Source organism: Pteropus vampyrus, unplaced genomic scaffold (genome assembly GCF_000151845.1).
Source record: "Pteropus vampyrus isolate Shadow unplaced genomic scaffold, Pvam_2.0 Scaffold20, whole genome shotgun sequence".
In the NCBI taxonomy this organism is placed as follows: Eukaryota; Metazoa; Chordata; class Mammalia; order Chiroptera; family Pteropodidae; genus Pteropus; species Pteropus vampyrus.
The window spans coordinates 14,916,168-14,943,939 of NW_011888801.1; the positions used below are offsets into that span (position 1 = coordinate 14,916,168).

A 27,772-nucleotide genomic window follows, 5' to 3' on the forward strand; every position below is an offset into this window, starting at 1 on the left:
TCTCTCTTAAACATTTTTTTTTTATTTCTGTTATTTGGTTTTCTAGTTTGGTGCACATGAGCTGTGGCTGTAATTCACACAGAAGCTGGCATATCTCATTATGAAACGCCCCATAAAACAGAGCACATATGAATCACCTGACATGGTTTTGCTTCACCTGGTTGTTATTGCTGAAATCTCTATTTCTAAGAGCACAAAAGAGAACATTCCTTGAATCTACAGATGTACAAGGACAGGGTGAGGGGCAGCCTGATCTGCTAGAATAAGAGAGAACAACAACCAGGGGTCCTGGGTGGCTGTCTGTAGAGACATGAATGACACAGATTGAGAAGCCACACACAAATTCCAGAAAGACCAGGACAGCTGGGGAAACACTCCAGAACTAAATCTCATCTATCACCCGCTCTGGCTTTCTTGGTCCTAGCAGATTCTGAAATAAACACAATGGCCCAGGTGGCATAATACCAAAGCCAGCAGTGGCTACTCTATAGCCTCAATCACTGAAGGAGTATGTTTTATCCTGGAGCCCCCAGTAGACCTCTCCTGTGCAGGACCACTGCCCCTCCCCTAACCAGACCCCTATATTTCCAGCTAACTCCACAGCCAGACCCAGGCAGGCACTGCCCAGCTCTAAAATGTCTTGCCCTCAAAAGCCTGGAGATTGAAGGCAGTATCCAGAAACTTCTTCAGAGACACCAGGTGAGTGTTCCTGTTTCCTGTGGCTGGTGCAGCCGCTGGGTCACGGCCAACATACCTGGAGTAGGAGAGACAAGATAAGGGGAGAGCTGGACCTGGCTTAGCCACTACCCCAGGACTTCATCTGATCTAATCTTTATCATTGTCCTGCTGTAGCGATGAAGAGCCTGAGACTCCAGGAGGCTAAATAACTAATTGACCTAAGATCAAAATTAGGAGATTTAAGACATGCAAGAGGTTCTTTAGTTCTGTTGTGGCTACAGAATAAGAACAAAAGTTTGCTCTCATAGAGTGGTATTGACTGGGGTCCCTGATGGGGAAGCTGACCTGTCACTAATGGTCACAGAGCCAGTAGGGACTGTGGTTTCCAATGTGGCCCAGAGAAGGGTAGTGACCAGTTCCAGGTCACACAACAATGGGGCAGGCAAAGGCAGAATGGAGTCTCAGGTCTCCAGAGCTCTCAGACCCTGCAAAGGCAAAGGGCAGGTGACAGGCACCCCCACACCCAGCCTTGTACCATATGGGCCGTGCCCGACTCAGGATGGTCATGAAACGCGGGCTGATGTAGTCATAGTAGCCCATGTTCTTGTGCTCCTCCTGGCACCACACCAGCTCTGCACTTGGGTACTTCTCTGCCTCTTGCTTGATCAGGTCAAAGGGGAATGGAGAGATCTGGGGCAAACAGGGAGAAAGGAGAGTGTAGCCAGGGGAAGGGGAATAACACAGCTCCTCTTAGAAGAGGGGAACAACGGGCCCCAGACCTGGCCCTGCCTGGCACACTGCCCAGGGTCAAGGGGCTGGCAATCTGACCTTGTCCATCATTCTGACTAGGTGTACCTGCTCCAGGCGTGTGATGGCCACTTGCTCCTCCAGGCCCTGGCTGCTCCGCTCCTTCACCAGGTCATAGTACACTTTTCCTGTGCAGAAGATGAGCCGCCTCACCTGCTCAGGAGCTTGTGCCGCGGCCCCATCCTCAGGAATCACTCGCTGGAAGCTGGTTCCTGGGAAACCGACAGGGTATGGTAGAGGTATCAGCTCCCAGAGGGGCCAGAGAATCTTGGGAACCAGGCCTGCATCCCTGGCAACCCCAGGCTCTCCCTGACCCTTGAGACTTGCCCCAGGTTTAGATCTAGGCTACACTGGGCATCTCCTGAGCCAAACAATATAGAAAGGGGCAGATGAAACCTGAGATATCATAGGGAGAGAGTTAGAGTCAGGAGCTAGAGCCAAGGGCAGAGCTCTGGGAGGATTAACATTCAAGGTAATGTGGAGGTACGATAAGAAGAGCCCCTGGAAGAGACCCTGGCAGGGATAGGAAAGGTGACATCACAGCCCCATCTGATGGCATCACTGTCTGTCCCAGTCCTGCTCCCCATACAGTTGTGCCCACCTCCTTTGTGCACTCTAGCCACCCAATCAAGCTAGAAGGGGAGCAGCTGTCTCAGAAGACCACAGAACAGTCCTCCCTCCCTCAGTCCCACAGTCAAGCCCCCATCTTCAAGTTCTACCCATTTTTGCTTCCTGAGCTCTCATCAGATGCCGGGTACCAGGCCAAGCATGCTGTAAAACCTCTGAGGAAGCTACTATAGTGTTCCCACATCCCAGGTGAAGACAGTGAGGCAGAGACGCTAACAGCCTGCCAGTCCTCAACAGAGAAAAGCCAGCACCAGGCATCCAGCCCAGGCTGTCCAGCCCCAACACCAGAGCTCTGAACTGCCGACTTTGCCACCTGCCCACACCGGAGGGATGCCCAAACACACACAAGTGAAAGACAAATGCCTGCCCAAGCTGAGGAGGTCCTTCCTGAACAGATTTGCCGCTCCCTCTAGGACCCAGGACCATTCTCTAAGACAGCTTTGCTTTGCCTCAGGGCCCCACGCCTGTCACTCCCTGATCCTCCACTGGCTAATGTCTCAATTCCAACACCTGGCCCTTCAGGTACTTTATCTGATTGACCCCTGAGTCCCAGGTAAATGAGACTGAGAGCTCCTGGAGTGGACACCGTGTCCCCAGGGACAGTAATGTCTATTTGGCTCATGAGTTAAAAAACAAACGTATGACTGAAGAAATGATCATCAGTATCCTGCGAACTAGGCAGAACTCAAACAGGCCTGCCGCCTCTACACTCCCCTGGCAAAGCCAGGCCGGCCCTGCTGGGGCCAGTACACTCCTCTGGCTCTAGTGATCAACCCATGACCCAACCTGGATCAGGCCAGCTGGCTGCAATGCCAGCCTCCCAACCCAGACCAGGTGGGAGTTGCTGCATGACCTTTAGAGCCACAAGTAGAGGCATAGATGGAAGAGTCCCAGGAGAGGCCAGGCCACAAGTGACCAGGCCCCACATCAGCCACCCCCCAGCATGCCCAGGCACATACCACACAGCATGTGGTCAAAGTTGGACTTGGCCTCTGGGTGCCTCAGTAGAGATTTAGGTGTGAAGATGATCAGCTGAAAGAGAAACGTGCCCAGCTGCCAGCTGCCCCTACCAGGCCAGGGCTCTCTACATTTGGCCCCAGCACTATAGTGGTGACCAGGGAGGGCGGCTCACCGGCTTGCGGAAGGGCAGCAGGATCTGCCGGCGTAGTACATGGAAGTAGCTGGCTGGAGTGGAGCAGTTGACCACAATCCAGTTGCAATCGTAGAGCTGGTTTACCTCGAAGTCCTTGGTGAATGTCTGAGGGGACAGTGTGTGGCTGAGAGATGGCCCGCCTGTGGTACCCAGGCGGTAGCCTTACCTAGCACAGCAGATGCGGGCAGCACTCACAGGGTAGGCATCCGAGTCATCATTGCTCATCTGCAGGAACCTCTCAGGCCTCGCTGAGGAGTGCTCCGGACCCTGAAAGCAAATGCCAGATGGCCCAGGCTGGCCTGAGTGGGGAAGAGGGGTGGGATGTCACACAGGACAGACACCTGGCATTGCAGGGTCCCAGGTCTCAGGAAAGAGTAGGGACAGATTCTCAGAGAAGTTGCCCTCCCTCTGAAGCCTGGAAAGAAGCAGGAACGTGGGAAAAGACTAGGGAGGGCATCCTCTGAGGGGGTCCAGCCAGAGCCAGCACATTTGAACACGTGGGGTGGGAGTAAAAGGCAACCAGGAAAAGCTGAGAGGCTCTTCCTCCTTGTGCTCTGACCTACAGCAGCTGCTATTCACTGAGCGCCTGCTGTGCCTGCTGTGCACAGTTCTACAGACCCCACACACAATATTCACTGGTCTTGAAAGCAGCCCCGTGATGTAGATATGCCCTTCCTCACTTTACAGATGAAGAAAAGATTAAGAAACAACCTCAAGGTCACTCAGCCAAAAGGGGCAGATGTAAACCCTGGAATGACTCTTCCTCCTGTACTCGCCCACATGGGCTGCTATGTTCCATGAGAGCAGAAAATCCCACACTGACCTCCAAACTGGCTCCCCATGCAGCAGGGGTGACCTACTCCACAGCCACCACCTGCCCCTCCCAAGGACCCAGCATCACAGGCACCAGCCGGACCAGCCCAGACCTCCTCACTCAGCCTGGCTCGAGCTCCATCAGTGAGAAGATTTTATAGCTGGTGACTCTGGGCAGGTCATACCCCTTCTCTACTCAGGTGTGAAATGAGAACAGGACCAATGCCCAGTCCTGTTACAAGGATTTCACAGCATGTAAAGTGTTTTACACAGCATGTAAAGTGCTCAGCACAGAAAGTCCTGGCTCTGCAGTAATGACAGTGCTGGTCAGCCCCTGACTAGATGACTATTCATAGCTGAGTGGCCCTCAGGGACATCCACGGCAGCCCGATGACCCAGGGTGGGGAAAGCCTTGCCCCAGGTCACACAGACAAGCCCACCCTGCTCAGTGCTAGCCCTGCAGCCAGCACAGCCCTGCCCAACCCCGATTTGGTCAGGCTGCAAGAGCACTTGGGTGGCATCTCAGGATGCTCTGCTCCTCCTCTTCCCTCTCCTACTGGCCTGCATAACTCCCCTCCCTCAACATGTGGCTGCACAGGTTGGTCATCCAGGAGGGGACCAGAGGACAGGCAGTACTACACAGATTAAGTTTAAGTCCAAGATACAAGCTATGTGACTTTGGACAAGCTAGTCTACCTCTTTGTGCCTCAATTTCCTCATCCGGAAAATGGGAACAGGACTTACTTCATTAAGTTATTGTAAGGATTAGAGGAGCTAATACACAGAGAGAGTTTTAAACAGAGCCTGGCGCATAGCAAGCTCTGAGATATGTCAGCTATTTCTGTTGCTAGTAACAGTAGTGTCATCACCTTCAGCAGTGGCAACACAGACCTATGCAGGCCCCACCCTAAGCAGACCCATGTGTTCCAGGGGCCCAGAAGGTACATATGTTCCAACCCTGCACACAGCCAAGGGTCCACCCACCCTTTCCCAGGACTGACAAAGCCCCAGGCCCTGGTCACCAGGCAGCCCTCACCATGCCTTCCATGCCATGAGGCAGCAGCAGCACAATGCCATTGTGTCGAACCCACTTGGCCTGACCGGTGCTGATGAACTGGTCAATGATGCACTGGGCCGTGTTGTGGAAGTCACCAAACTGAGCCTCCCAGAGGACCAGGGCGTTGGGGCTGGCCATGGCATAGCCCAGCTCAAAGCCTACACAAAAGACATCAAGACAGAGCCTGCCACACACTGTCACCAAGTACCAGTGGCTCCAGTCAAACCCAGCCTTTCCTCATACATACTCCCTGCTCCACCCATGTCTCCCAGCAGGCCAGAAGAAGCCTGGGGACTCCTCGGGGTCCAAAGGCCAGGATCTCCCTTCCTGGGAACTAACAACATGCCTAAAGAGGCCACCTCAGGCCTGACCACATGTATGGCCAGCTTTGGCTTTATCCAGACCAGGAGCCAAGTCCAAAGATACCCTGGGGAGGCAGCAGAGGCTGCCTTCCAAGAGGACCCCCCAAAATATGTGCAGGGCTGCTGAGTGGAAGGGTAAGGAACAGTTCTCTTGGGGTTGCTGCTTCTGGGAGGAGGCAGTAAGGGAAGACGCAGGCCAGCAAAAGATCAAGGGAGTACAGCAAAAGAGGGAAAGAGTACAAGGGGACACAGTCTGAGCAGCTCTGAACCTGGAGAGAGTATGTCAAGACAGGGATGCTGGGTGCAGAGTAGTGGAGGCAAGACAAGGGTCAGGAAAGTGAAGCAGGCCAAACCAGGCTTAGGACCAGTTGGTGGCTGTGTCCACAGTGGATTCTATTAGAGTTTTCTGGGCCCGCTGAAACTGGTGCCCAGGGACAGGGTTCTGGTATCCCAAGAGCCCCTCCCAGGCAAGTTACCTGAGGGGCCAGATGAGACAAGACCCCATCTCACACGTATGCTCAGGTTGGGGAAGCCCAACTACCACCCCTCAAGACTCAGGTATGCCCCGGGGCCTCTGAGCCTCTTAGCCCCTGGCTCCTTCCCAGCTCCAAGCCCAGTCTATGGTCAAAACAATAAAGACAGGACACCTTAGGATACAAGCCACTCTCCTGTCCCCAGGTGTCTCAGGCCCTGCCTGACCTGCGGCAGAGTCTGACCTACCCAGAACTCCATATTCCGAAAGGGAGCTGTTGCACACAGTGTACGGGGCCTGGTCAGGCCAAAGATGGTTCATGGGGACGCATGTCCTCCGGTCAATCTCTTGGTCGTGGAGAACATGGTGCCGATGACTGGAGAGAGACAGACCAGGAAGGGATGGAGGGCAGGTGGACTGATACTTATTCACCCAGAGCAGGAGGCAGGCAAACCCTCATCACTGTGCCAGGAATTCTGACAGAGTCCCACAGGATGGAGACACCAAGAAGGTCCTGAAAAGCCAGAGCGATCGATCTCTTCCCTCCTTTAGGCAGCCTCCCTCCCAGCAGTACCCACACACCACACACTGAGGGTCTTGGAGCACAGACATGAGAGTCTCAGCCTCTTACCTGTTAGAAAGGAATCGACTAGACCTGCCTTGCTGACTCCCAAGTGCTAGGTAGAATCTGAGACCCTGAGAGCCCACACCCCTGGGGCACTGTCACCCTGCCCATCCTGCTAGCTCCTTCAGGACCTCACTTGCTCTGCCCAAGTTCACAGGAGGCAGGAACTGCAGAATGAGGGGGACCACTTGGTTATACCCCATGCCCAAAGAGGACTGACATGCAGCTCAGTGTGCAATGGAACAGCCCCCTGTGCCCCCAGTCGGAGCAAAGCCAGCAGTGATGAGCAACTGGGACTTGAGAAAGATGGCTTGTCAAATCCTGGATGCCACAGCACCATGACTCGCTAACATGGCAGTGATCAAGTCAGGATCCAAAACATTTGGGGTCCCAACCAGAGGAAACATGATGGAGATAACTGACAAGTATAAAGCTCTTCCTTCACTTGGACTCAAAAACTCAACTGCAAACAAGAAAGATGTGAGAGGGGTGGCTTGACAGCACACACACACACACACACACACACACACACACAATCATGAGGACTACAAATGACCACAAGGCTTGATATCACTCAACAGCTTGGGCCAAGCGGTCAGTTCTAGATGTGTCAGTTCCTGTGGGGGTGAGAGGGGTGGCCCAGCGGCTCTCTGATGGCTTGGCCCAAGGGTGGGGGCTAGAGATGCTTATGGGGTTACCTGTGATTACCTCAGCCAGACAAGGGCCCTTCATGGACTCTTTAGACAAGGGCTAAGAAGAAGAAAAAGGGCCAGCTCCATTCTAGAGCTCCTGAGCTGACTCTAGGAGATCCCAAACACAGCTAAGGCCTCAGCTCCCCCATGGGCTTTATGGGAGAAAGGCTAATGTCCACAGGGCCTGGAGTCCCTGACTCACACCTGAACGTGCCCCTCTCCACGTCCTGCCCACTGAGCCGCACATGGATGCCCTCTTTGAGCAGGGAGCCAAAGGCCATGTACTCTGCCAGTGCCCAGTCTACAGTCCGCTTCTTGGTCATGTCTGCACGGCTCCGAAGGATTCGAGAGAGGCCTGTAAGAGGAAAGAGCCAGCTTGAGGGACCCAGGGGCTTGGCCACTACTCCTACCCCAAGACAGCCGTAGCCCCAGAGACTAGAACCAGGTATGTATATACTCAGTACATACCCTTCCCACAGAGCAGGACCCAGGCCAGACATCCCTCCTCCAGCACTGCCATTCTGGCCAATACAATGGGCTAGCCTGAGCCCACCATCCCCACCAGCCTCCTTCCCTGTGAGAAGGAGCAGGTACCACTGGGTAAGCACCTGCCATGCGCACACACTGCATGTACTGAGTTGGGTACATTCCTTACAACCCCATGGAGCAGACTGTTCCCACTCTCCAGATGAGGAGACTCAGAAGAGAGAAGTCATTTAATCACATTCACACATCTATAAAAGTGCTTGGATTTAAACTCAGGCACCCAAGTCACGGTGGGCTCTTGTTGGCCCTACATCTCCACAGACCCCCTGTGACACGCACATAAAGTAGGTGCCCCAGAACACCTGGGTTTCCATGCACACTATGGAGGAATCCCCTGGGAATCTCCACAGGCTGGTAAGAAGGAGCACAAGTGCCCCTCTCCCACCGTGGGGGCTCTCGAGGCTGCCCAAACAGAGACCACAGCCAAGATTTGCAGCCAGCAACCATCCACTAGCCCAGACTCATCCAGGGGAAGCAGTCACCTACGTCATCTATCCAGGATGCTGGCAAGCCCAGCACTCCTGCCTCCCCACATTCTAGGTCCAATCACTTCCTCCATGGGAAGCCCTTACTTCCCTGCTCTCCTTCTGCCTAATTCAGGGATACCATGTAAGCCTGGGCTTCAGAACACAGTTGGGAGTGTGGCATACACATCTGCCCATCCTGAGAGGAGCTATTATCACAGTGACCTCACAGGGCACAAATGAAGCTCTGAGAGCTCAACTGACACACCAATGACCAAGTGGAAATGTAGGCCAGGCCTCCCTGACCTCTGATGCCATCTCTCTTGGGGCACAATGTTGGATCTGAGAAAGTGGTCTATGCTGAAACCTGTGCAGCAACCTCACCTGTGTGGATCTTGAAGTCCTCCAGGGGCACAGAGCTGGCCACATCGCCAATGTGGGTCAGCACATCCTCAGGAATGCCTGTGGCTGGGCACGTCATACTCTTGGGCTCTCCATCCACATTGAAAAAGCCTGAGAAGGCAGAGACTGTGTGTACTTTTGGTTGGCAGTGGGGCCTCAGATCCCTCATCAGTCTGCCTCCCCAGGACGCAGGGTCCCCTCTTCCTTGACCCTACTCGGCACTCAAAGCCTGAGCTCATCCTTGGGATCTGCGACAGCTGACAGCCACAGCTCCAGCTCCTACACTTACCCAATATCCTTGCCTGGCTCCTCACGAGAGCTACTTCCAGGGCCCAGGGCCAGAGCATCTAGCTCTACCCCAGGGAGACCCTCTGAGCACCTCACCTCCCAGGCTCTCTCCACTTTGGCGTTCATTCACCATGGCTCAACCCTCCCAGAAATCAACTGCTCACAGATGCTCTGAGGTTAATGCCGTCTTCCCTCTATCCCAGACTATCTCAACCTACAGAAATCAGCCCCACACAGCCTTGGGGGTCTCAGAGACGGTCTGGAACCTCTGGGCAGGGCCCAGGTGAATCACTTTCAGCCACTTGCCACTCACTCACCAGGCCAGGGGGAGTCCAGCCAGTGCTTTATATGCAGGATCTTTTTATCCTTGGACTTGCCATATGCTTCCTCACAGATCCGGTCATATTTGGCAATTTCTTCCTAAAATCAGGGTGAAGGCATGGTAGAGGCAGCAATGCCCTGGGCAACCAGAGGCGAGGTCGACCTGGACTCATAAGTCCTGGTCCCCCTCACCATGTTCTAGCACTTGCTGTCTACTGGCCTTCAGGGACCTTGCAGCCAGAGACCAAAGTCTCAGGGTTCAGGGGGATCCTGGACAGAATTCAGAGGGGATCTCACTTTGCAAAAGACTTGAGGAAGGCTTAGGAAAGACTCACAGTCCTTGGTTTCAGAACCCCATCAAGGCGGGAGGACCAATGCATCCACAGATAATTGTGAGGACAAAGGTAGCTGAGGGCCACCTCCTATAGGAAGCCTTCCTAGACTCCTGCCTGAGCCTGGGCTTCCCCATCACAGCATTTGCCGCATCTCACAAGACTGTAATTGACTTTGGTCTTCTGTCCCCCTTGATAGCTGTGGGCTATTGGGAATAAGGACCATAGAGACTACTTTAAATCCTAGCATTGGGCTGGCAACATCAGCAACAGCCCCAGGGTCTTGGCTCTACAGAGATTTATCCCAGGCATTCATTAGGCCTGCCCACCCACCTCAAACTCCTGCAGGGTGACCGTGCCCTCAGAGATGAGCTTGTCTGCATACTTCTTTAGTACAGGCATCTGTCTGTGGATCTGCTTATACATGAGTGGCTGCGTGAACATGGGCTCATCCATCTCATTGTGGCCACGCCGGCGGTAACAGACCTGCAGGGGCCATGGGGGCAGGGGACTCAGTGCAGGTGTAGTCACTGCGCAATTGGGGCACATCTGGCAGGGCACATCCTTTGAGGCCCCTGAAAGACCCCCACTACCACCTCTCACTGAATGTACCACCCCCAAGCCTTTGTACAGATTGCTCTTGGTAGCACTAAACCTTCTGTCCCAACCCCGACTGTTGAAGACACTGCAGACCTGACGTGCTCAGCACAGCAGGGACAGGCCACACTTACCCCTGCCCTGGCCTCAGCACCCCAGACCCACCAAGTCCACAACAACGTCTTTATTGAAGGTGTTCCTCCACTCAGCCGCAACACTGCACACATATATCACAGCCTCTGGGTCATCTGCGTTTACATGGAAGATGGGAGCGTTGACCACGCGGGCCACATCAGTGGGGTATGGTGAGGAGCGGGCCATTCGGGGGTCCGTAGTGAAACCAATCTGCAGAAGTAGAAAGAACTGGCAGTGCCTCTCTATTTACTCAGAGCTAGACCTATGGGTCAAGGAATGGGGTTTGGGGGCGTCTTTGCCTCGAGGTCCATCAAGTATGCCCAGGTGGCATGTGGGACATGAAGGGAAAATGGATGAGTGTCCTGAAAATCAGACATAGCAGCAAATCTCACAGGGGTGGAGCAGCGCCAGGGGATTGTGCCTGCTCTTTCTCCTACAATCACTTTACAGTGGTTGTGAGGAGCGCAGGTCTGGGTGAGCCCCAGTCCCACCAGTTACTCACTGTGAAATCTTGGGCAAGGCACTTAAATCCCCAAACAAAGCCTTAGTTTCCTCATCTATCAAAGGACTCATTAAATTCCTAGCTTACAGGGTTATTCTGTGAAGATTAAATGACTTAATGCATACAAAGCAGTTAACTCAGGATTTCATAGGCTCAGAAGAAGGGCTGTTATTGACCACAGCTGCCTGAAAAGCAAAGGCCTGTGAGAGTTGTATTCTAAGACTGATTCACATGAAACTAAAGGCAGCATCTAGTTACATGTTCAGCCTCTGTACTAGTGACACCTGTACTCTGTCCTTACAACTTTCTCCGTGATGATAGGTGATAGATGATTGATAATAGATAGACAGATGATAAATAGATAGATGATAGATAGATAGATGATAGATAGATCGATCGATAGATGATAGATAGATAGATAGATAGATAGATAGATAGATAGATAGATAGATAGATAGATAGGTGTTTATATCTCCCAATATCACAGGCCAGGAGACTGAGGCTGGGGAGAGCAGGCATCTGGCCTGAGATCATGCACTGGGACATGGCAGAGCAGTGGGATTAGAATCAGAACCATCTCATTCTTCCCCTCAAAGTGCTGCCTGGATTTAAGGATGTGCAATGCTGACAAAGCTTGGCATGCAGCCAGGCCCTCACCTGGTTGTTGACGACGACATGCACAGTGCCATTGGTGGTATAAGATGGCAGGTCACTCAGGTGGAATGTCTCATAGACCACACCCTGGCCAGCAAAGGCGGCATCCCCATGGACTAGGATGGACATGACCTGCAGGGCAGGGTATGAGCCAGGAGGAGCCCCCATGCCCCAGCCTATGCAGCCCAGCCCTGCTCCTTGCACTGTGGGCCCACCTCTCAGAGCCCAGGTCCTCAGGGCTCAGGTCCTCAGATCCTCCCCTTCTGAGCTCACCCCTCAGGGCCCAGGCCCTCACAATTCACTGCTTAGATCCAGTCCCTCAGAACTCGGCCCCTCAGGGCCCACCCCTCAGGGCCCACGTGAGTTCACCTTCTTGCCCTGGGCATCTCCGCGGTAGAACTGCTCAGCCTTGGTCTTCCCCTGTACCACAGGGTCCACAGCTTCCAGGTGGGAGGGGCTGGCCACAAGTGACAGAGCAATGTTTCTGTTCGTGACCCGGTTGATCCTCTCATGGTACATGCCGAGGTGATATTTGACGTCTCCAGAGCCCTGGAGATTGATGTGGGCTGCGATAAACTTGGCCCTCCCATCTCAGACAGGAAGACAGATTGGCAGACAGATGCAAGCCCATAGTGGGGCTGGGGCAGACCCTGGATTCTGCCACCTGGGAAGGCTTGTGCTGCCCCTGACCTATGCCCTCTTCCAGCCACCCCTCACCCCTGCACACTGCCGCTCCTTGTCCTCCAGGCTGGCCTGAGAAAGGTTCAGAGTCCAGACCAGCTACTCCCTCATCAGAGCCCTTCTGCATTTCAATCACCCTCCTCTTGGCATGAATGATCAGAGTGGGAGTGGAGTAAGACACCAATAGGAAGGGGCTAGCCAGCCAGCAGCAGTGAAAGCAGAGAAATGAGGATGGCTCATAAGTGGTGTGGAGACCCCGGCCAGGCCTCGGGGCAAGCACTGGAGCTGGGCCCCTCCTACCTCCTTACACCAAAGTAACTAAAAATGTACATGTAGCAGATGAAGCCATAATATCAGAGGAAAACATGACATTTTATGATCTTGGAGTAGGGAAGGCCTTTCTAAACAATGTATAAACCTCAGAAGCCATAAAAGACAAGACAGCTAAAATCTAATAAATTTGTCACAGAGGAAACAAATTCATGCACAGTGTTAGGGGAAAAAATCAAGCTGAGAAAAATATTTGGACATACGCAGGCAAAGGGCTAACTCCCTCAATATATAAAGCACTTTTATAAATCAGTAAGATACAGCCCAAAACTCCATAGAAAAGTGTGCCAAAGCCATTAAGAGAAATGTACAGAAAAGAAAATATATATGGCTTAAAAACATGGAGATATTCAAATTCATAACAATATGTTAAAATGCAATAATTTTTGCACCAATCACTTCGCAAAGATGAAAAGATTTGATGGAATAAGAGAGGACAAGGGCCCTCACACACACCACAGGTGGGCTTGCTGATGTCTGCAAGCTCTTTGTAGGGTAATTCAGTCCTACTCCCTTAGCTCCAGCCACAGAACCTCTCAGACATCAGCTAACAATGCAATCACACACTTGTGCAAAAATATTCATTCCAGCAACCAACCTTAATGCCCATCAATAGATGGTATAAACCAATAGGGTGCTTGAAGCTCGGAGAGCTCTGAGTGCTACTGTGAAACAGTGACAACTTATTGAGAGGTAAAAACAACTAGGTGTGCAAGCTGCTCCTCTGGCCTTTTACAAATAAGGCTGTACTGGACAAATATGTGTATTTGTAGCTGCATGGAACATTTCCAGAAGTATAAAACTTAACAAAACAAACACTGGCCATAGTGGAACCTCTGGAAACAGAAAAAGGGGCTCACCAAGGAAACTTACTCTCATTATATAAGCTTTAAAAAAAATTGTTTTATTTTTTTTTTTTTTTGTTGAAAAAAAAACCAAAAAACTAGTAAATACTTTTTTAAGTATCCTTTGACCAGCCTTTACAGTTTACACACATCATCTCTGATTTCTCATAACCATCCTGGGGCAAGTGCTACTATCCTCATTGAACAGAAGAGCAAACTGAGGCTCAGAGAGATGAACATGACTAAGCAAAATGGACCACAGAACAATTCTGGGCTGGAAGCCAGCAGATGCAGATTCCAGTTTTGCTCTGGCTTAATGTGCTGGTGACCTTAGAGCAGTCATTTAATGTAATTCATTTTAACAAACCAAGCACCTGTGCTGAGTGCTAGGGCTTTGGGAATGAGGTCCCTGTCTTCACCCTGCTACCAGCCTGAAGGGCAAAACAGATAAACAAACATATACACATACATGTGCACACATGTGCACAGACTGTAGAAGACCGAAGTAGAGGTGATCTGAGAGCAAAGGGAGCCCAGAGAAAGGGGTGACAGGCTCACTGCCTAGAGGACCAGGAGAGCCACCAAACAGGGGAGGCCCAGCATTGCAAAGGCACAGGGTATGAGGCATACATGACGTACATGCATGCTAGGAATAGGGTGTGAGCAGAAAAAAATGTTTCCTCTGCTCATCAAGGGGCACAGGAAACTGTCCTGACCTCCTAAGGCTGTCCTGGTCAAACAAATGACTGACGCCCTTCTGGGCTGGTGAACAAAACTTTGGGCACAGAGGCAAAGCCCATGCCAAAGTAAATGCCTCCAAGACTTCCCTGCACCTTTCTGGGCTCAGTTTCCTGAAACCGAGTTAACTGAAAACAGGGAGGCTGGCCTAGATTAACAGGGAGGGCTCTTCCAGCTATCAGAGACCACAGAAGTTGCTCCAAAATGCCTTAGTGGCCTCATGCAAATATCCCCAGCTTCTCTCCCACTCTTCTGCAAGTCTGCCCATCTCAATGCCTATCCAAGCCTGGACACTTTTGGTCCAGTTCCTCCCCAGTCCACTTCCCAAATACCCAGCTCTCCAGGGGCTCTGACCTGGGCTTGGTACCCACCTCATCTGCAGCCTCCAGCTTGGGGTCAAACTGGCAGAAGATCTGCTCCAGGTCTTTGCGGATGACATTAGCCAGCACATTCAGCCTGCCCCTGGAGCCAGAGGAGAGTGGGCTCTCATCTGGCACAGAGGCCACCTGCCGTGACAGGGCCCAGCATCACCATGCTCCCTGCCTACCCGGGACTTATCAAAATCAGCATGGAGTCTGAGGGAACTAACTCTCTCCCTCAGTGGAGCCCAAGAGAGGCCCCGCTCCCTCATCCTGTCTCGGTCTATAAGACATGTTAGCAATTCTGGCTGGTCAGTTCTCCCCGGACAGATACCCCTACACATCTCAGACTCAGGTGGCTTTCATGAGCAGGGAGCCATCAGCCTCATGGCAGAGTGATCTCTCTCCCCACCAGCTGACGGGGGCACAGCCTATGACTCAGAACTCACCCCTCAAAGCCCACCAACAGATGTCAGCCCCAGGCACACACATACCCTGACCTGACCTCCAGTCCCACATGGCCCTGTGATGGAAAGGCGGCCCTTTTCCAGGTGGGCCTCTCTCCTGTGTGTGGGTCCATGGAAGCCAAATAAACAATCTTCAACTTCTTTGGGCAAACAGCCTCAAAGACCCTTCCTCGACTATGGAGTCCTGGCCCAGAATATCCCTCAGCTCCCAGAGGCCTCCTAAGGTCCAGAGCCTGCCCAGCACTACCATACAGTCCCAGAGCTGCCCCTGACCACCGAATGCTATCCTGTCTCACAAGTCCATGCCATCTCAGACCATGGAGCCAGCTCTGCCTGACCCTCTGACCAGACACTGGGCATTTCCAAGCCCCTCACAGCATTAAGCCTATAACAGGCAAACTTCCAGCTCCTGGTAGTACAGCCCACAGGATGGGGACCCTCTTGCATTGCATGAACTCCTGGACACTCCTCATGCTGATGCAGTCTGAGGGGCTGGTTTCACCATGAGCAACTAAAAATAGTCACAGAAAACGCTAGGGCTTTGTCAACCCCAGACTGCTCAGCACATCCTCTTATAAGAGGACCTTATTCGGCAGGACCCCTGGCTACCTTCATTTGTCCTCAGGCTGTATTCTTCATTAGACCACAGGCTCTAGCTCAGAGGTAACTGCCCAGTTGCCAAGCCAGTCTTCTAAGTCTTTATCAAGGTCATAGGGAAATGTGTAGTCAGCTTGCAGCCAGAGGAAGAGACCCTTGGCTCACCTTCAGAGATCTCCCACTAGGGCGTTGGTCTCAATATTTTTGAGAATCTAATGCCTGATGATCTGAAGTAGAGCTGAGGTGGTGATGTTAGGGCTGGGGAGTGGCTGCAAATACATATAAAGCCTCACTCACTCACGGCCACCCACCTCTTGCTGTGTGGTCTGTGTTCCTAACAGGCCACAGACTCATTCCAGTCCATGGCCCAGGTTTTGGGGACCCCTGCTCTAGAGGATGACAACCAGGGGTCACCTGCCCAGGCCCTGCCTGCATTTCCCTAGGATGTACCCCTTCACATCTCCTTGTCCACAGGAACCTCAAGAAGCATGATACAACTCTTTTCCCAAATCTTGACCCTCCTGGGGACAGCAGCAACATAGTAAGAGAGAAATTGAGTCTGAGAGAAACTGGTTAGTCCCTGGCTCTATGTGGCTTTGGCCAAGTGCTTAGCTCTTTCTGTGATGAGCAAGCCAGGGCCCAGGGACTCTGAGAAATTTCTAGGCCACTCTCTTTCAACCCTCAAGTCCCACCAGCATCCCTGCTCTGATTTTTATTCTCTTCTTTCCCCCTCAGTATGCTAGGCCTGGAGGAGAATGGACAAGGCTGTGGAGGGGAGAAAGGGGCCTACCTGTGTGGCATTCCCAGGATGACATTCTCAATCCCCATCTCACTGGATTTGTCAATGATGGTCTTAAGGGCAGGTATCATGACCTCACAGCCTTCCAGGCCAAATCGCTTCTCTGAGGACCACTTCCTGGCTAGGAAGTCTTCAAACCTGCTTGGGGAAAGAAGGAAAAAGATGGAGAATGGAAAGGATGGAGAGGCTTGGGAAGTTCATGAGGGCTCAGAGCAGGGTGCCCAGAACAGAGGATATTGTAAATTCACCTCCCTCCGCATGTCCAGGACCTTCCACAGATGCCATAATCTCCCCACCAGGTAGCAGCTCAGGTCCAGGGGAAGTTGGGGTCCTCCCAGCTTAACCAAAACCTCTGCCTACATCTAAACTCAGCTATCATCTTCTCTCCATCTTCTAGTCAAACTGCTTCTATGAGCCATCTCCCCTCCTCCCAGCCTACTGCCCTCTTGCACATGCACTGCACATAATTCTCTCACCATACTCCAAAGACCTCCTCACAGCTCAACTCAAATTCCAGCTCACACCTCACTGTTCAGGGATCTACTCTAAACCTAGTGGCTGTGCCAGGTGATCCTCCAGGTCCTTGCAGCCCTGGGTAGACTCAGTTTTAGAGAAGCCAGTAGGCAGAGCCAGGTGTGTCCACCAGGGGGGCCCTGCTATACTCAATACACACGAGTATCTTTCTGCCCAAACATTCCCATAGCCACTTTTTCCACTTCTGCCCTTGCTCATTGTGGCCCTGCTGTCATGTCCTGGAGCACCATCCCTGCCCACCTGAACAGCTCTTTCTGAGCACACAGCCCCAGTGCTCCTCATAAGGGCCTCCACAGGCCAAGCGGTGAGGCCCATCCAGCCCTGCCTTCCCTTGCCAGGCATCCTCCTAGTTTCTTAGCCAGGACCAGGGACATCTTATACAGCCCTGGAGCAGGCCCACCCCCGCCAGCCACTCGAGCTGTCCAGGGTGGTGCTGAGGGCCTGACCTCATGGAGCGCACCAGCCGGGCCAACAGGGTCCGCTTCTCCTCACTGGAGAACCGCATCACACCAGGGGTCTCAAACTTCTGCCGGATCCACTGGCACTGCTCCACATCATTGATGAACATAAACTCCAGGCCAATGTGCTGGCAGTAGGTGCTCTAGGGGGACAGATGGGTACTCTTCGAGAAGCCAGGAAGAGCTACGACTGCCCTGGCATCTGTAACAAAAAAGTCAGTGCCCTCCCTCCCTCTAGGAGGCTCCAGAGAGCTCCATCAGGTATGCCCTACACATATGACCGTGCTCACCTCCAGGCGCCGAATGATCTCCCGCAGAGAGAGGGTGTGTTCAGAGCCCCCAATGAAGGTGGTCATGGGCAACCGGAACTCCTTATCTAGGTCAGCCTCCCGCAAGTCATAGAAGGCTGGGAGACACATATAGCAGAACCCAGGCGGCAGAGAGGAGGGAGGGATGAGGCCTAGGTGGGGCCCGGCAGTATGCCCAGACCTCCCACCAGTCCCCCCAGCACCCTCCCACCAGGTCCAGCCTAAGCTCAGGGACCCTCTGTCTTCAGGGAACAGATGGTGGGAGTCAGAGCCCAGCTTGCTGCCACAAGGGCAGGCCTGGACAAGTCTCTCAAGCTTGCTGAGCATAGTGGTCCAGCTAGGGAAGATGGTAAGACAGTGCAGTAGAAAAAAAAGCCTCCTGGGCTGCTTGCTGGGCCCGAGTACCCAGAGGCACTGCTGTCTCAGAGCCCCTCACTAGGCACAGGCAGCAGCTGGCTCTGGAGTCACCAGAACAACAGGAAAGGGTACCGACTCTCACCCAATTTATCGATGGTTGTGATTAAGTCTGAGGGTACAAAGGAGTCCAAGTCTGCATCCAAAATGCCCAGGGGGTCCAGCTGGGCCACATGGTGACCCCGGATCTGGGAGAAGGGCAAAAGGTCAGGGCAGGGCTAGGATGCAGCTGGACAGATCCTCACCAAGAGTGAGGTTCCGGGCCCCAGCTCCTCACTTCCCACTTCAGAATTTCACGTTCCCACATGTCTCCAGCACCCGGCCACTGCACAGGTACTTATAAGGTCCCACCATGGCCACTGAGGTGGCAGGAGCTCAACTCTGTTTAAAAGTACAACATGCAGCTTTCAAAAACAGGAAAGGATACATACACAAAAATAGTTACTACAGTACTATTAGAAATCGCAAAATTCTGGAAACTTCCCAAATGTCTATCAATAGGAGACTGGCATATGAATATGGGAAATCCAAGCAGGGAAGTACTAGGGAGCTGCTAAAAGAAATGAAGAAAATCCCTATCAGCTACTATGAGGTAGTCTCAACAAACAAATTATAGAGAAATGTGTGTGGTAAACTACCATTCATTGTCTATGAAAGGGGAGCTACAAGTAAATATATGCATTTGCATATATTTCTAAATATACAAATAAATATATGCATTATAAGAATAAATAGTACAATAAGAAAAACAAAATATGGAAAATTATTTATGGGGAAAGGACAAATTAGGGTAGAGTGGCAAAGCTAGAAGCTAGACTTTTAAGAATATCTTGCTTTGAAGATTTGACTTTGGAATCCTGTAAATATTTCATATTATTATAAAATAAAATTAAGTTTTAAAATTGGAAGTAAAACAAAACAAATGAATTAACACATCCATTCAGGGGCATAACTCATAGAGAGGAATTCTTCCAACTGACTAACAGAAAATTTTCTAAAGCAAACAGAACTGCAGGAGAAAAGTTCACAAATTCATTTCTATAACAAATCAGTAGTGGTAGTGTTAGAATTGTATTCTGAGACTGTTGTATGTGGGTTATAGGCAAAATCAAATAAGTCATTGTATTGCTGTCCTGGAGAACCCCTATTCTTAGCATCTTTAAAAGGAGGTGGTGACATAAGATCGATGAGGTCAAGGATAAACCCTAAGTATCACATTTGACACATATAGAAGCATCAGTATAGACTCATAAAGTATGTCTGTCAGCTTTAAAAAAATACATACTTCCAGGCTCTAACTACTGAAAGGGCCCAGAAATAATGACCAAACCAATAGCAGTGAACACTGTCAGCACTCCCTGGAGAACTGGCTGGTCCCAGGGCTGAGAAGAAATGTACAAAGATGAGCTCAGAGCATCGTGTCATACCAGATAGTAAGAGAGTGCTCAAACACAACTGGGGCTGGGAATAAGGACACATTATGAGTAATGATAAGGATAATATCTGTAACAGATTGAAACTCATCAAATATGTTTAAATTCATGCATTCACACCATACTTAAAAAAGAAAAACCTTCACTGGCCATCTTTGGATGCTGGGGAATCGCCTCACAATTCTGAAAATTCATCAAGAAAAGAAAAAATCAAACAATGATCCTGTCTTTCCTGTACAATTTGTACCTCAGGATAAATGGAGCTGACAAAGAGAAGTTTCTCCTGAGAATTATTTCAGGTAATAGACAAAGAAGGATAGAATTAGAATATCACCATTTTTTATCACCCCTAATGAATTAATGTATCCAAGAAGTAATAATCATCAATAGCCGCTAACTCATGAAGTGTCATCACCACCGGGAAGCTGATTTTGAAACAAACAAACAAAAAAAAACAAATCTATATTGAATAAAGCTTCTAGATCTAACTACAGAAACTACGTGGGACAAAGGGACAGATGAAGTGACACCATGGGGATGCAATCAGCAAAAGCCAGACTCAGGAAAATTCTACAGGACAAACAATCTGGTTTCTTCCACACAAAAATGACAAGGAACACAAAAAGAAATAGAGAGGAACCTGCAGAGTACAAGAGATTTAAGAGTCACATCAACCTATCACAACCTGTGGCTTTATTTGGATCCAGATCCAAATAATCAGTAAAAAGAAATCGTAAGACAACTAGGCAAACACGAATGTCAACTGGATGTTTGATGACATTAAAAGTTATTGTTATTATTTTAAGGTGTGATAATGCCATCGTGGTATATTTTTTAAAGACCCTTTATCTCTAGCAATACATGCTGAAATGTTTGATGAATGAAACGATGTCTGGGATTTGCTTCAAAATAATTAGTGGCCAGTGGGTAGAGCCAAAGGTGGGCAATAGATGAGTCAAGACCAGTCCTGTATTGATGGGTGTAGGGGTTCACTACACAAATTTTCCACCCTTCATGTTTGAAAATGTTCATAATAATGTTTGAGTTTTCTTCAGTGCTGTGTACAGATGAGTCAAACCAGAACCCTGCCTCCTACTAGCCTGTGAGGGGCTGCAGCTGCCCCAGGGGTGCCGACCATCAGCCACAACCTTCCGCGAATTTTTACCATGCAGATACAGAGTAACATGCCTGAATCCAGAGACTATTCTGCTGGAAGGCCTCTCTAGAGTTTAGTCTTCCCTAGTTAAATAACAAATAGAAGCTGAAGAGCTGAGAACTATGCTTAGGAGATAAGTCCCTTAGGCAGCACTCTGAACTGTTAACTTGTATATAACATAGAGTTTTATATTCTTTGTCTTTGTTTTCAAAATGGTTAAGATCATCTTCTGCTTCTTTCAGCCACCCAAGAAAACACAATTATAACTACTGCTGTTTGTTCCCAGGTGGCCCAGAATCCATGAGTCCTGCTCGCATTCCCTCTCCCATCTCAGCACAGTTGGCGCACAAGGAGTGCAGCTGCCATCCCACAGAATGCCTCACTCAGAGGCAAGGCACCATTTCCATTTGCTAAGGCCTCCCCACCCCTCAGCTCCTGCAGTGGCTTGCTGCTACCTCCCATGGAGTCTCTGCCAGGGGATCCAGGATACCCTTGCCCTTCCTTCTGTGTGTCTGTAAAACAACTTTCTCTTATGAAATACCTTCTGCCACTGATTCCCAGGGAGATCCCAAATGACTACACTTGTTTTGGAGTGAACACCCAGAGCAACCCTCCAATTAGTCCTGTTCAGTCAAGACCAATAATATGGAACATAACCAAGGCTCTTTGGCAGAGCAAGGGCCCAGCCTGGGGACCCGCTGGGAAGAACTTAAGTCTTCAGAACAGAGCAGCTGGTAAAAAGAGAGCTGTTTACTGAAATATTCATTCATTCTATAAACACTAATTAAGCACCTGCTGTATATCAGTCCCTGTCCTCTTGGAATGCTTAGTCAAGAGAAGAAAACAAACATGCTACTCAACTTTCATTCAACATTTGCTGATATTGATTATTTACTAAGTCCTCCTCTAGGTACCTGGGGCACAGTGGTGTGTGAGACAGATAATATTCCATGAGGAAGACCACACATAAAAAAGCCCAGGGGGTGGTAAGTGACACAGTAATGTGACAAAGAGTAGCAGGAGGAGTGAGAGCCACCTGACAGAGGGCTTGGAGAAGGGCTCTCTAAGGAGATGATGCTGGAGCTGAGCGAGTTCCCTGAGAGAGTTCCCTTTCCATCAGCACCTGGACACACTCCAGGAGTCAGTCCAACCTCACAGCCTGTGCCCTCCAAGCTGCTCACCTGGTAGGCCCGGATCAGGGACTGCACAGCCAGGTGGTCCTCCACCAACTTGCTGGTCTTGGTCCGGCTTGAGACTGCTGGCCTGCTCTCGGGGACAAGGAAGGAGAGCAGTGGCTGAGCCGGGACACAAGAGCCTTCCTCACTGGCTTTCCGGAAGAAGCTGTCCCAGGACTGAGCAGGGCAGAAGCAAGAAAACAGCCACGTCAAGGCCTGGGAGGAGTGGGGGCTGGCTTTGGCTGGGGCCCCAAGGGGTGTCAGATGTTCCTTCAACACCACAGTTCTCAGAGCCTAACCACGACCATGCCAAGAAGACCCCTCAAAACAGGTCCAGGACCCCCACCCAGAGCCAAGATCTCTCCAGGACCCAGCTTGGTAGTGGGTAGGGAAAGACTTTTAACTTGTGACTCAGAGGCTTCGGGTGTGAAAGGCAGGGCTTCTATCCCTGGGAGAAGTATGCCCTCACACACAGTGGGTTGGAGGAGACCTTTGTGGAGGGCAATTTGGTGGGCGGGCCATCAACATTTTCAATGCATGTATCTTTTGAACTAGGAATTCCATTGCTCGTAATTTATTCTACAAATATACTTGCACAGGTGTGCCCCCATGTATGTACAAGAATGTGTCCCTGCAGGACTGTTTATGAAAACAACAATATAAAAACAATCTAAGTAGAAACCAATAGGAAACTGGTTAAATAAATAATACATTTAGATTCTGGAAGATTACGTAGTTTTTACAAAAAATATAGCACATTTATTATTGTGGATGTGGATATATTGTAAACTGAATAAAGCAGAAGAGGATGTATGGTTTGCTACTATTTGTGTAGAAGCAAAAAGCACACATGCATATGCACAAGCTGTTCCATGTTCTAGCAGAACACATAACAGGGCTTTCTTCTATATACTCTCATATAGTACTGGTGGGAGAATAAGGTGGTACAAACCCTGTAGAAAGTTGCTTGGCAAAAACCATCAATATTATATACACAAATACTCTTCAACACGACAATTCGACTTTGAAGAATTTATCCTACAGATAGCTGCACACGTGCAAGATGAGGAATATACAAGATTGAGCACTGCAGCACTGATCATGACAGCCAGAGAATGGAAATGTTCCACAGCCATACAATGGAATATTATGTAACTGGAGAAAAAGAACAATGAGGCTCTGGACATCCTGACAGGGAAAGATCTTGGAGATAGATGTATGCTAAGTGAAAAAGTCTGGAGCAAAACAATGAACCTTAAGTGTTACTTTTGTATAAAGGGGAAATCTAGAGTTGTGTTTATAGTAAATTTACCTAAAGAAATTCTCTGAAAGAATACAGAAGAAGCTGTGAATAAATTGGAGGATAAACAAGTGGGAACTGAGCAAACAAGTGGATTACTGTCTAACTTTATACTTTTTGTTTTTGGATATGTGAGTGTGGGTGAAGAATAGGGAGAGCAGCTTCACTTTTCACTTTCGCCCTGTCATCTAAGTCATTAGCAGGTATTTATCAGTTCAATACATACATAAACACTTATGTGCCTTACTACATAACAGAGGGCCATCTAGAAACAGCACAGCTTGACAAAGCGGGGAGGGGCAGGTCTCAGACCAGGTGTGGCTGAGCAGGGCATTGGCAGGGCTTCTCAGGCCAGCCCACCACCTGCTGGCTGGTTCAGCAACAGGAAAGCAACAGGCGTTCTTCATCCAACATGAGGATAACTTCTCCCACTTCCCCCTCCTCGGCCCAGCCCCAGGAGCTTCCCTCCCACACAGTGGGCAGGGTGGGGATACTGACCTTGTGGACACTCTGGGGGTTTTCCAGCCAGGCAAAGTACATCTCCTCCATGTAACTGGAGCTGCCTCCACCTTTGCTGCTTGGGAAGGTGGCTGGTGGCCCAGATGACCTGCTGTGCCAGCTGAACATCTGGACATTATGTGGGGTCAGAATCCTCGTGGCCTGTGCCCCCAACCGGGATGGCAGCAGCCTCAGCTGACTCATTCTGGACACAGGCAATGCGGGAGAGGCATAAACCACAGGACCAGGGCAGAAGGAGGCTCTGGTAGCCAATCCTTCACTCATCTGGCATTTGTTGGTCCTACTAGGCAGTTGGCCCTAGGCAAGGCAGTGACAATTCAAAGGAGAAGGGGACAGTCTGCTAGCCCTCCTAAGTTCACTGCCTAGTGGTAGATCCTAGCTCAATAAACTCTACCTGAACAGCTTTCAGAGTTCCTGAACCCCAGTTCTACAGTGCACCACCCACTCCAGCCAGAGCTCCCTTCCTGCCATCTCCCAAAACCTGGTACAGAGACAATGGCCCTGCCTCAGGGAGCACCCAGTCCAGGTCCTGAAGCCCACTCAGAGGGTCATAGGGTATGTGCATGCAGAATCCCTAATAAGTAGGCCACACAGCTGGCTACCCTGGAACTTGGGCCAGGGAGTCCTCCAGGGGCTGGCTATACCATGCCTAGTCAGGAAAAAGCCAGAAGATAGGGGTATGGCTGAGTTGCACTATCTCAGGAGGCCCATGGCACAGCTGGGTCTCTGGTCATTGTGACCAAAAGTGACCAGTGACTTCCTCCAACTGCAGTCTGACCCAGAAAGCCACGAGTCCAAACAGCCCCACTTCATAGCAGGGAGGACTGAGGCTCAGAGAAGGGAAGGACACTAGGGACCAGTGAAGGGTAGATCAGAAGGCAGGCACCATGCCCAACTCTTGGTTGGAGCCACTCTCTGGCTCCTGTACCCTGCCCAGAGCTTACATTCAGCACCAATGTCACTCAGGAAAGCTAACAGCTCAGGGAGTACATACAGGCTGGAAGTCCACCCAGGCTGGACAGGAATGAGAATCTGGAGTTTATCTCACTCCACAAGGTCAGTCACCTGCTCTTTCTCAGGGAGAATTTCTGAGTAACAGCAGAGAGCTTCTTCCACTCTCCAGAGGACATGAGTTCTAAGAGTTCCCTCCTGAAGAGCCCCCAGGGCTCCCTATCAAGGCAGGCTGAGGATCGACAGGGCCCACTGAGGTTCCTGCTGCCCCCGGACCCTGCCACCACATCCTACACAGGATATATATAGTAGAACCTCTGTTCCCCCACCTCCACTACCATAGTTGTGATCAGCGCCCCATCCTCTGCCCCAGCTCAGCAATACCTGGACACAGAACAGCTTCCCATGAATATCTGCTAATGCTCTTCTGCCCAGAGAATCCCAGCCTGTGAGTGGGGTGCAGCACCAGAGACGATACAGGCAGGATGGGGCCTGCTTCCCCTTGTACAACTCAGTCCCAGAAAATGTGCCTTCTGGAACATAACTGGCTCCCAGGTTCTGTCTGGGCCAGGCCCTAAGCCAATGCACCTGTGGCCTGGTGTGCTCAACCAATGGGACCCCTCCCCCACCCAATCAGTTCAACCAAGCCACCAAACCATCTGGCTGGGCCTTCTACAAGGTATCAGGTCCCCAAGGCAGGACAGGGCAGAGCCCTCCCAGCCTGTCTACTCCCTCAGTCCCTCTAAACTCACATGAGGTGAAAGGAAGTGGGGAATGATCTCCTTAAGCAAGGGAAAGTGGGCTCCTCAGGCAACCAGCAGCAAGTCTGAACAGAGAAAAGTTAAAAAGCAAAACTACATTCCAGTGCAGAAAGGAAGGAGGTGGGTTCAGCTGGAACTTCAGCCCCAAGTGCCCCAAGCCTCTTTTCCACGTGCTCAGAACCTGAAGTTTTGGACTACATGCCCAGCCCTGCCAGCCAGTGATGATGCCAGGACTACTAGGGGCTGGCTCTCCCTAGAGCAGCATCTCTCCAAGTGCGGGGTCAGGACTCGAGGCATGGGCTCTGGTGTCAGAATGCCAGGGTCCCAACCCTTGCTCTGCCTCTGACTGGCCCTGAGGCCTGTGCAAATACAGGGCTTCTACAGATAACCACTGGGCCCAGGACCTACTGTCCTGGGCTATCAGAAGAATCTAAACAACCCACGAAGCTCTGCTATCCCCATTCTAAGGCAAGAAAAAACAGATACCAAGACTATCCATCACGGGAATAAAAATAAGAGCACGCACAGCACTGATTCTAGGGCAGGCATTGTGCTCATTTAACCCTTTCAACAATCTCTTGATGTAGGTACTTGGATTAGCCCCACTTTATAAACAGGGAAACTGAGGCACAGAGAGTTTAAGCTGGTGAGTGACAGGGTTCTGTGTGGATTCAGAGCCTGTACTCTCTTCACTCTGGAGTCAAGATATAAACCAAGATTTCATTTAAACAATGCACTTTCTAACTACTGTTATCAGAGTTGTTCTCTCTGCCTGCGCTGACCTCCATCCCCATGGGAAGGGGCCAGACACAAAGTCTGGCTGTGTCCAGCCTGGCTCGGTGCAGGAACACTGTTTTACAAACACTGAACTGTCTGGCATAGCCACTGGGCACTGCTGTGGCCTTCACCCAGCCTGGCAGGAAGTCAGTCAGCCAGCCATCCCTGCCCCCATCTCAGCAGGGCTTGAGGATTCAGGAACCCTGGAGGACTGGGGACAAAGCCGATCTCAGTATCTGGAGCCAGAGTCCCAGCTAGCTCTGCCAGGTCCTACCTACACAGGTAAAGGCAGCAATGAAGAGTCAGAGTCAGGCACCTTGCACACCCCCTACCTAGCCCAGGGCACTCCCAGGCAAGTTGCTCTGGGCAGCTCTTGGGAGGGTCTCCTCTCTAGGGACAAGGTCAGTACCATCTCCAGCCCCACCTCAGAACCATAACATCCCTGGACAGTAATCTTCCCACACACAATGCCCTGTATGGGCTGCCCTGGTGAGGACTGCTCTGCAAAACGCCCATTGTAAAAACCAGCTAACAGAGATCCCAAGAAAGGAAAGGCCCTCTCCAAAACCTAGAAGCTGGGCAGTTTCTGAGTGCCCACATTCTGAGAACTGGGTGAGCTTTTCTCAGGAATAAACCCCAATTCCAGTTTGCAGAACCCAAGAGAAAGCCCCGGGGGCAAACTCCAAGGTGGAAAGCAGGGTAGGGAGGGGGTGTGCTTATTTATCTGGCAGAAATGAGGGGCCTGAGCTAAAGCACAGAGGTGGGCAAAATACAAAGATAAATGGGGCCTGTTCCAATAGCCCAAGGAATGTGTGGGGAGGGAGTGCAAGGGTGGTCTGTGATGGAGGGGTGTCAGAGTGGGGCCCTTGGAGTCCAGTTAATGGCCATTGCATCCTGCTTAAATCTCTGGTTTACCACCATCTTACCCCCTCCCGCATCTCCCTGGGGGTGGGAGAAGCACTTCCCAGGCTGGCTGTAACCACAGGCCAGTCTTGCTTCTCTCAATGCGTCAGTTACCCTATTTGTGAGTGGAGACAGTGGTTAAAACCGTCTATAAGGGCTCTGCCTCCACGAGGTCCTGAGACACTGAAGCTGTCTGCGTGTTCCCACCAGGCACATAACGCTGATCCTTCTTCCCCAGTGCGGCTATCCGCAGCACCGGCCTTGTGACGGGGCGACAAGTAGACCTCCCTAGACTACAAAAGATAGCGTGGACAGTCTGTAGTCTTCGGGCTGGAGAACCCTGGTTGTTGCCAGAAACCCCACCGTTAGCGCGTCGCTTCTTTACGCAAAACACGGCCCTCGCAGGGTCGGACCTGCGCGAAGAGTTGGGGGCCCTAAGGGAGGCCGCGCCAGCCAAGGGCGGAGCCAAGGTCACGTTCACCCACCCCCCCCCCCGCCTCCCCCATCTAGGCCCCGCTCCGGATTGTGGGCGGCGGCGCCCCAGGACCTGGGAATCGGGAGCAGAGGGGCCGCCACCAAGACGGTGAGAAAAGAGGCGCAAGGACCCGGAGGGGATGGGCTGCCGCGCTCACCCGGCGGGCGGGGTTCCGCGCGGCACGGTGGTCCGCAGGCTGCAGGTCAAGGGTTGAGCGCCGGGGTGTCCAGTGCGCTGTGCCAATTACCTAGGTCACGTGACACGA

The 27,772-nt window shown here is 51.2% G+C and overlaps 1 protein-coding gene across 9 annotated transcripts; it reads right to left on the reverse strand.

Moving 5' to 3' along the window:
* Nucleotides 1-27,772, reverse strand: OGDHL (oxoglutarate dehydrogenase like). 9 transcript variants are annotated; one of them, XM_023527969.1, is made up of 25 exons: nucleotides 27,665-27,765; nucleotides 27,147-27,325; nucleotides 25,344-25,417; nucleotides 23,620-23,824; nucleotides 21,828-21,998; nucleotides 18,143-18,245; nucleotides 17,626-17,741; nucleotides 17,324-17,478; nucleotides 16,335-16,481; nucleotides 14,493-14,583; nucleotides 11,897-12,076; nucleotides 11,531-11,659; nucleotides 10,402-10,581; nucleotides 9,973-10,125; nucleotides 9,304-9,406; nucleotides 8,681-8,809; nucleotides 7,491-7,641; nucleotides 6,218-6,345; nucleotides 5,115-5,293; nucleotides 3,461-3,532; nucleotides 3,245-3,370; nucleotides 3,072-3,144; nucleotides 1,534-1,697; nucleotides 1,214-1,368; nucleotides 1-754 (listed from the first exon to the last, which is right to left on the reverse strand). In XM_023527969.1, the coding sequence occupies exons 4-25, from the start codon at nucleotides 23,821-23,823 to the stop codon at nucleotides 631-633; spliced, it is 3,033 nt and encodes a 1,010-aa protein (XP_023383737.1). In that variant the 5' UTR covers nucleotide 23,824; nucleotides 25,344-25,417; nucleotides 27,147-27,325; nucleotides 27,665-27,765; the 3' UTR covers nucleotides 1-630. The 9 variants fall into 9 exon arrangements, with proteins under 9 accessions (XP_023383737.1, XP_023383733.1, XP_023383736.1 ...); XM_023527965.1 differs by having other exon boundaries at nucleotides 23,620-23,937; XM_023527968.1 differs by lacking the exon at nucleotides 27,147-27,325 and having other exon boundaries at nucleotides 27,665-27,772.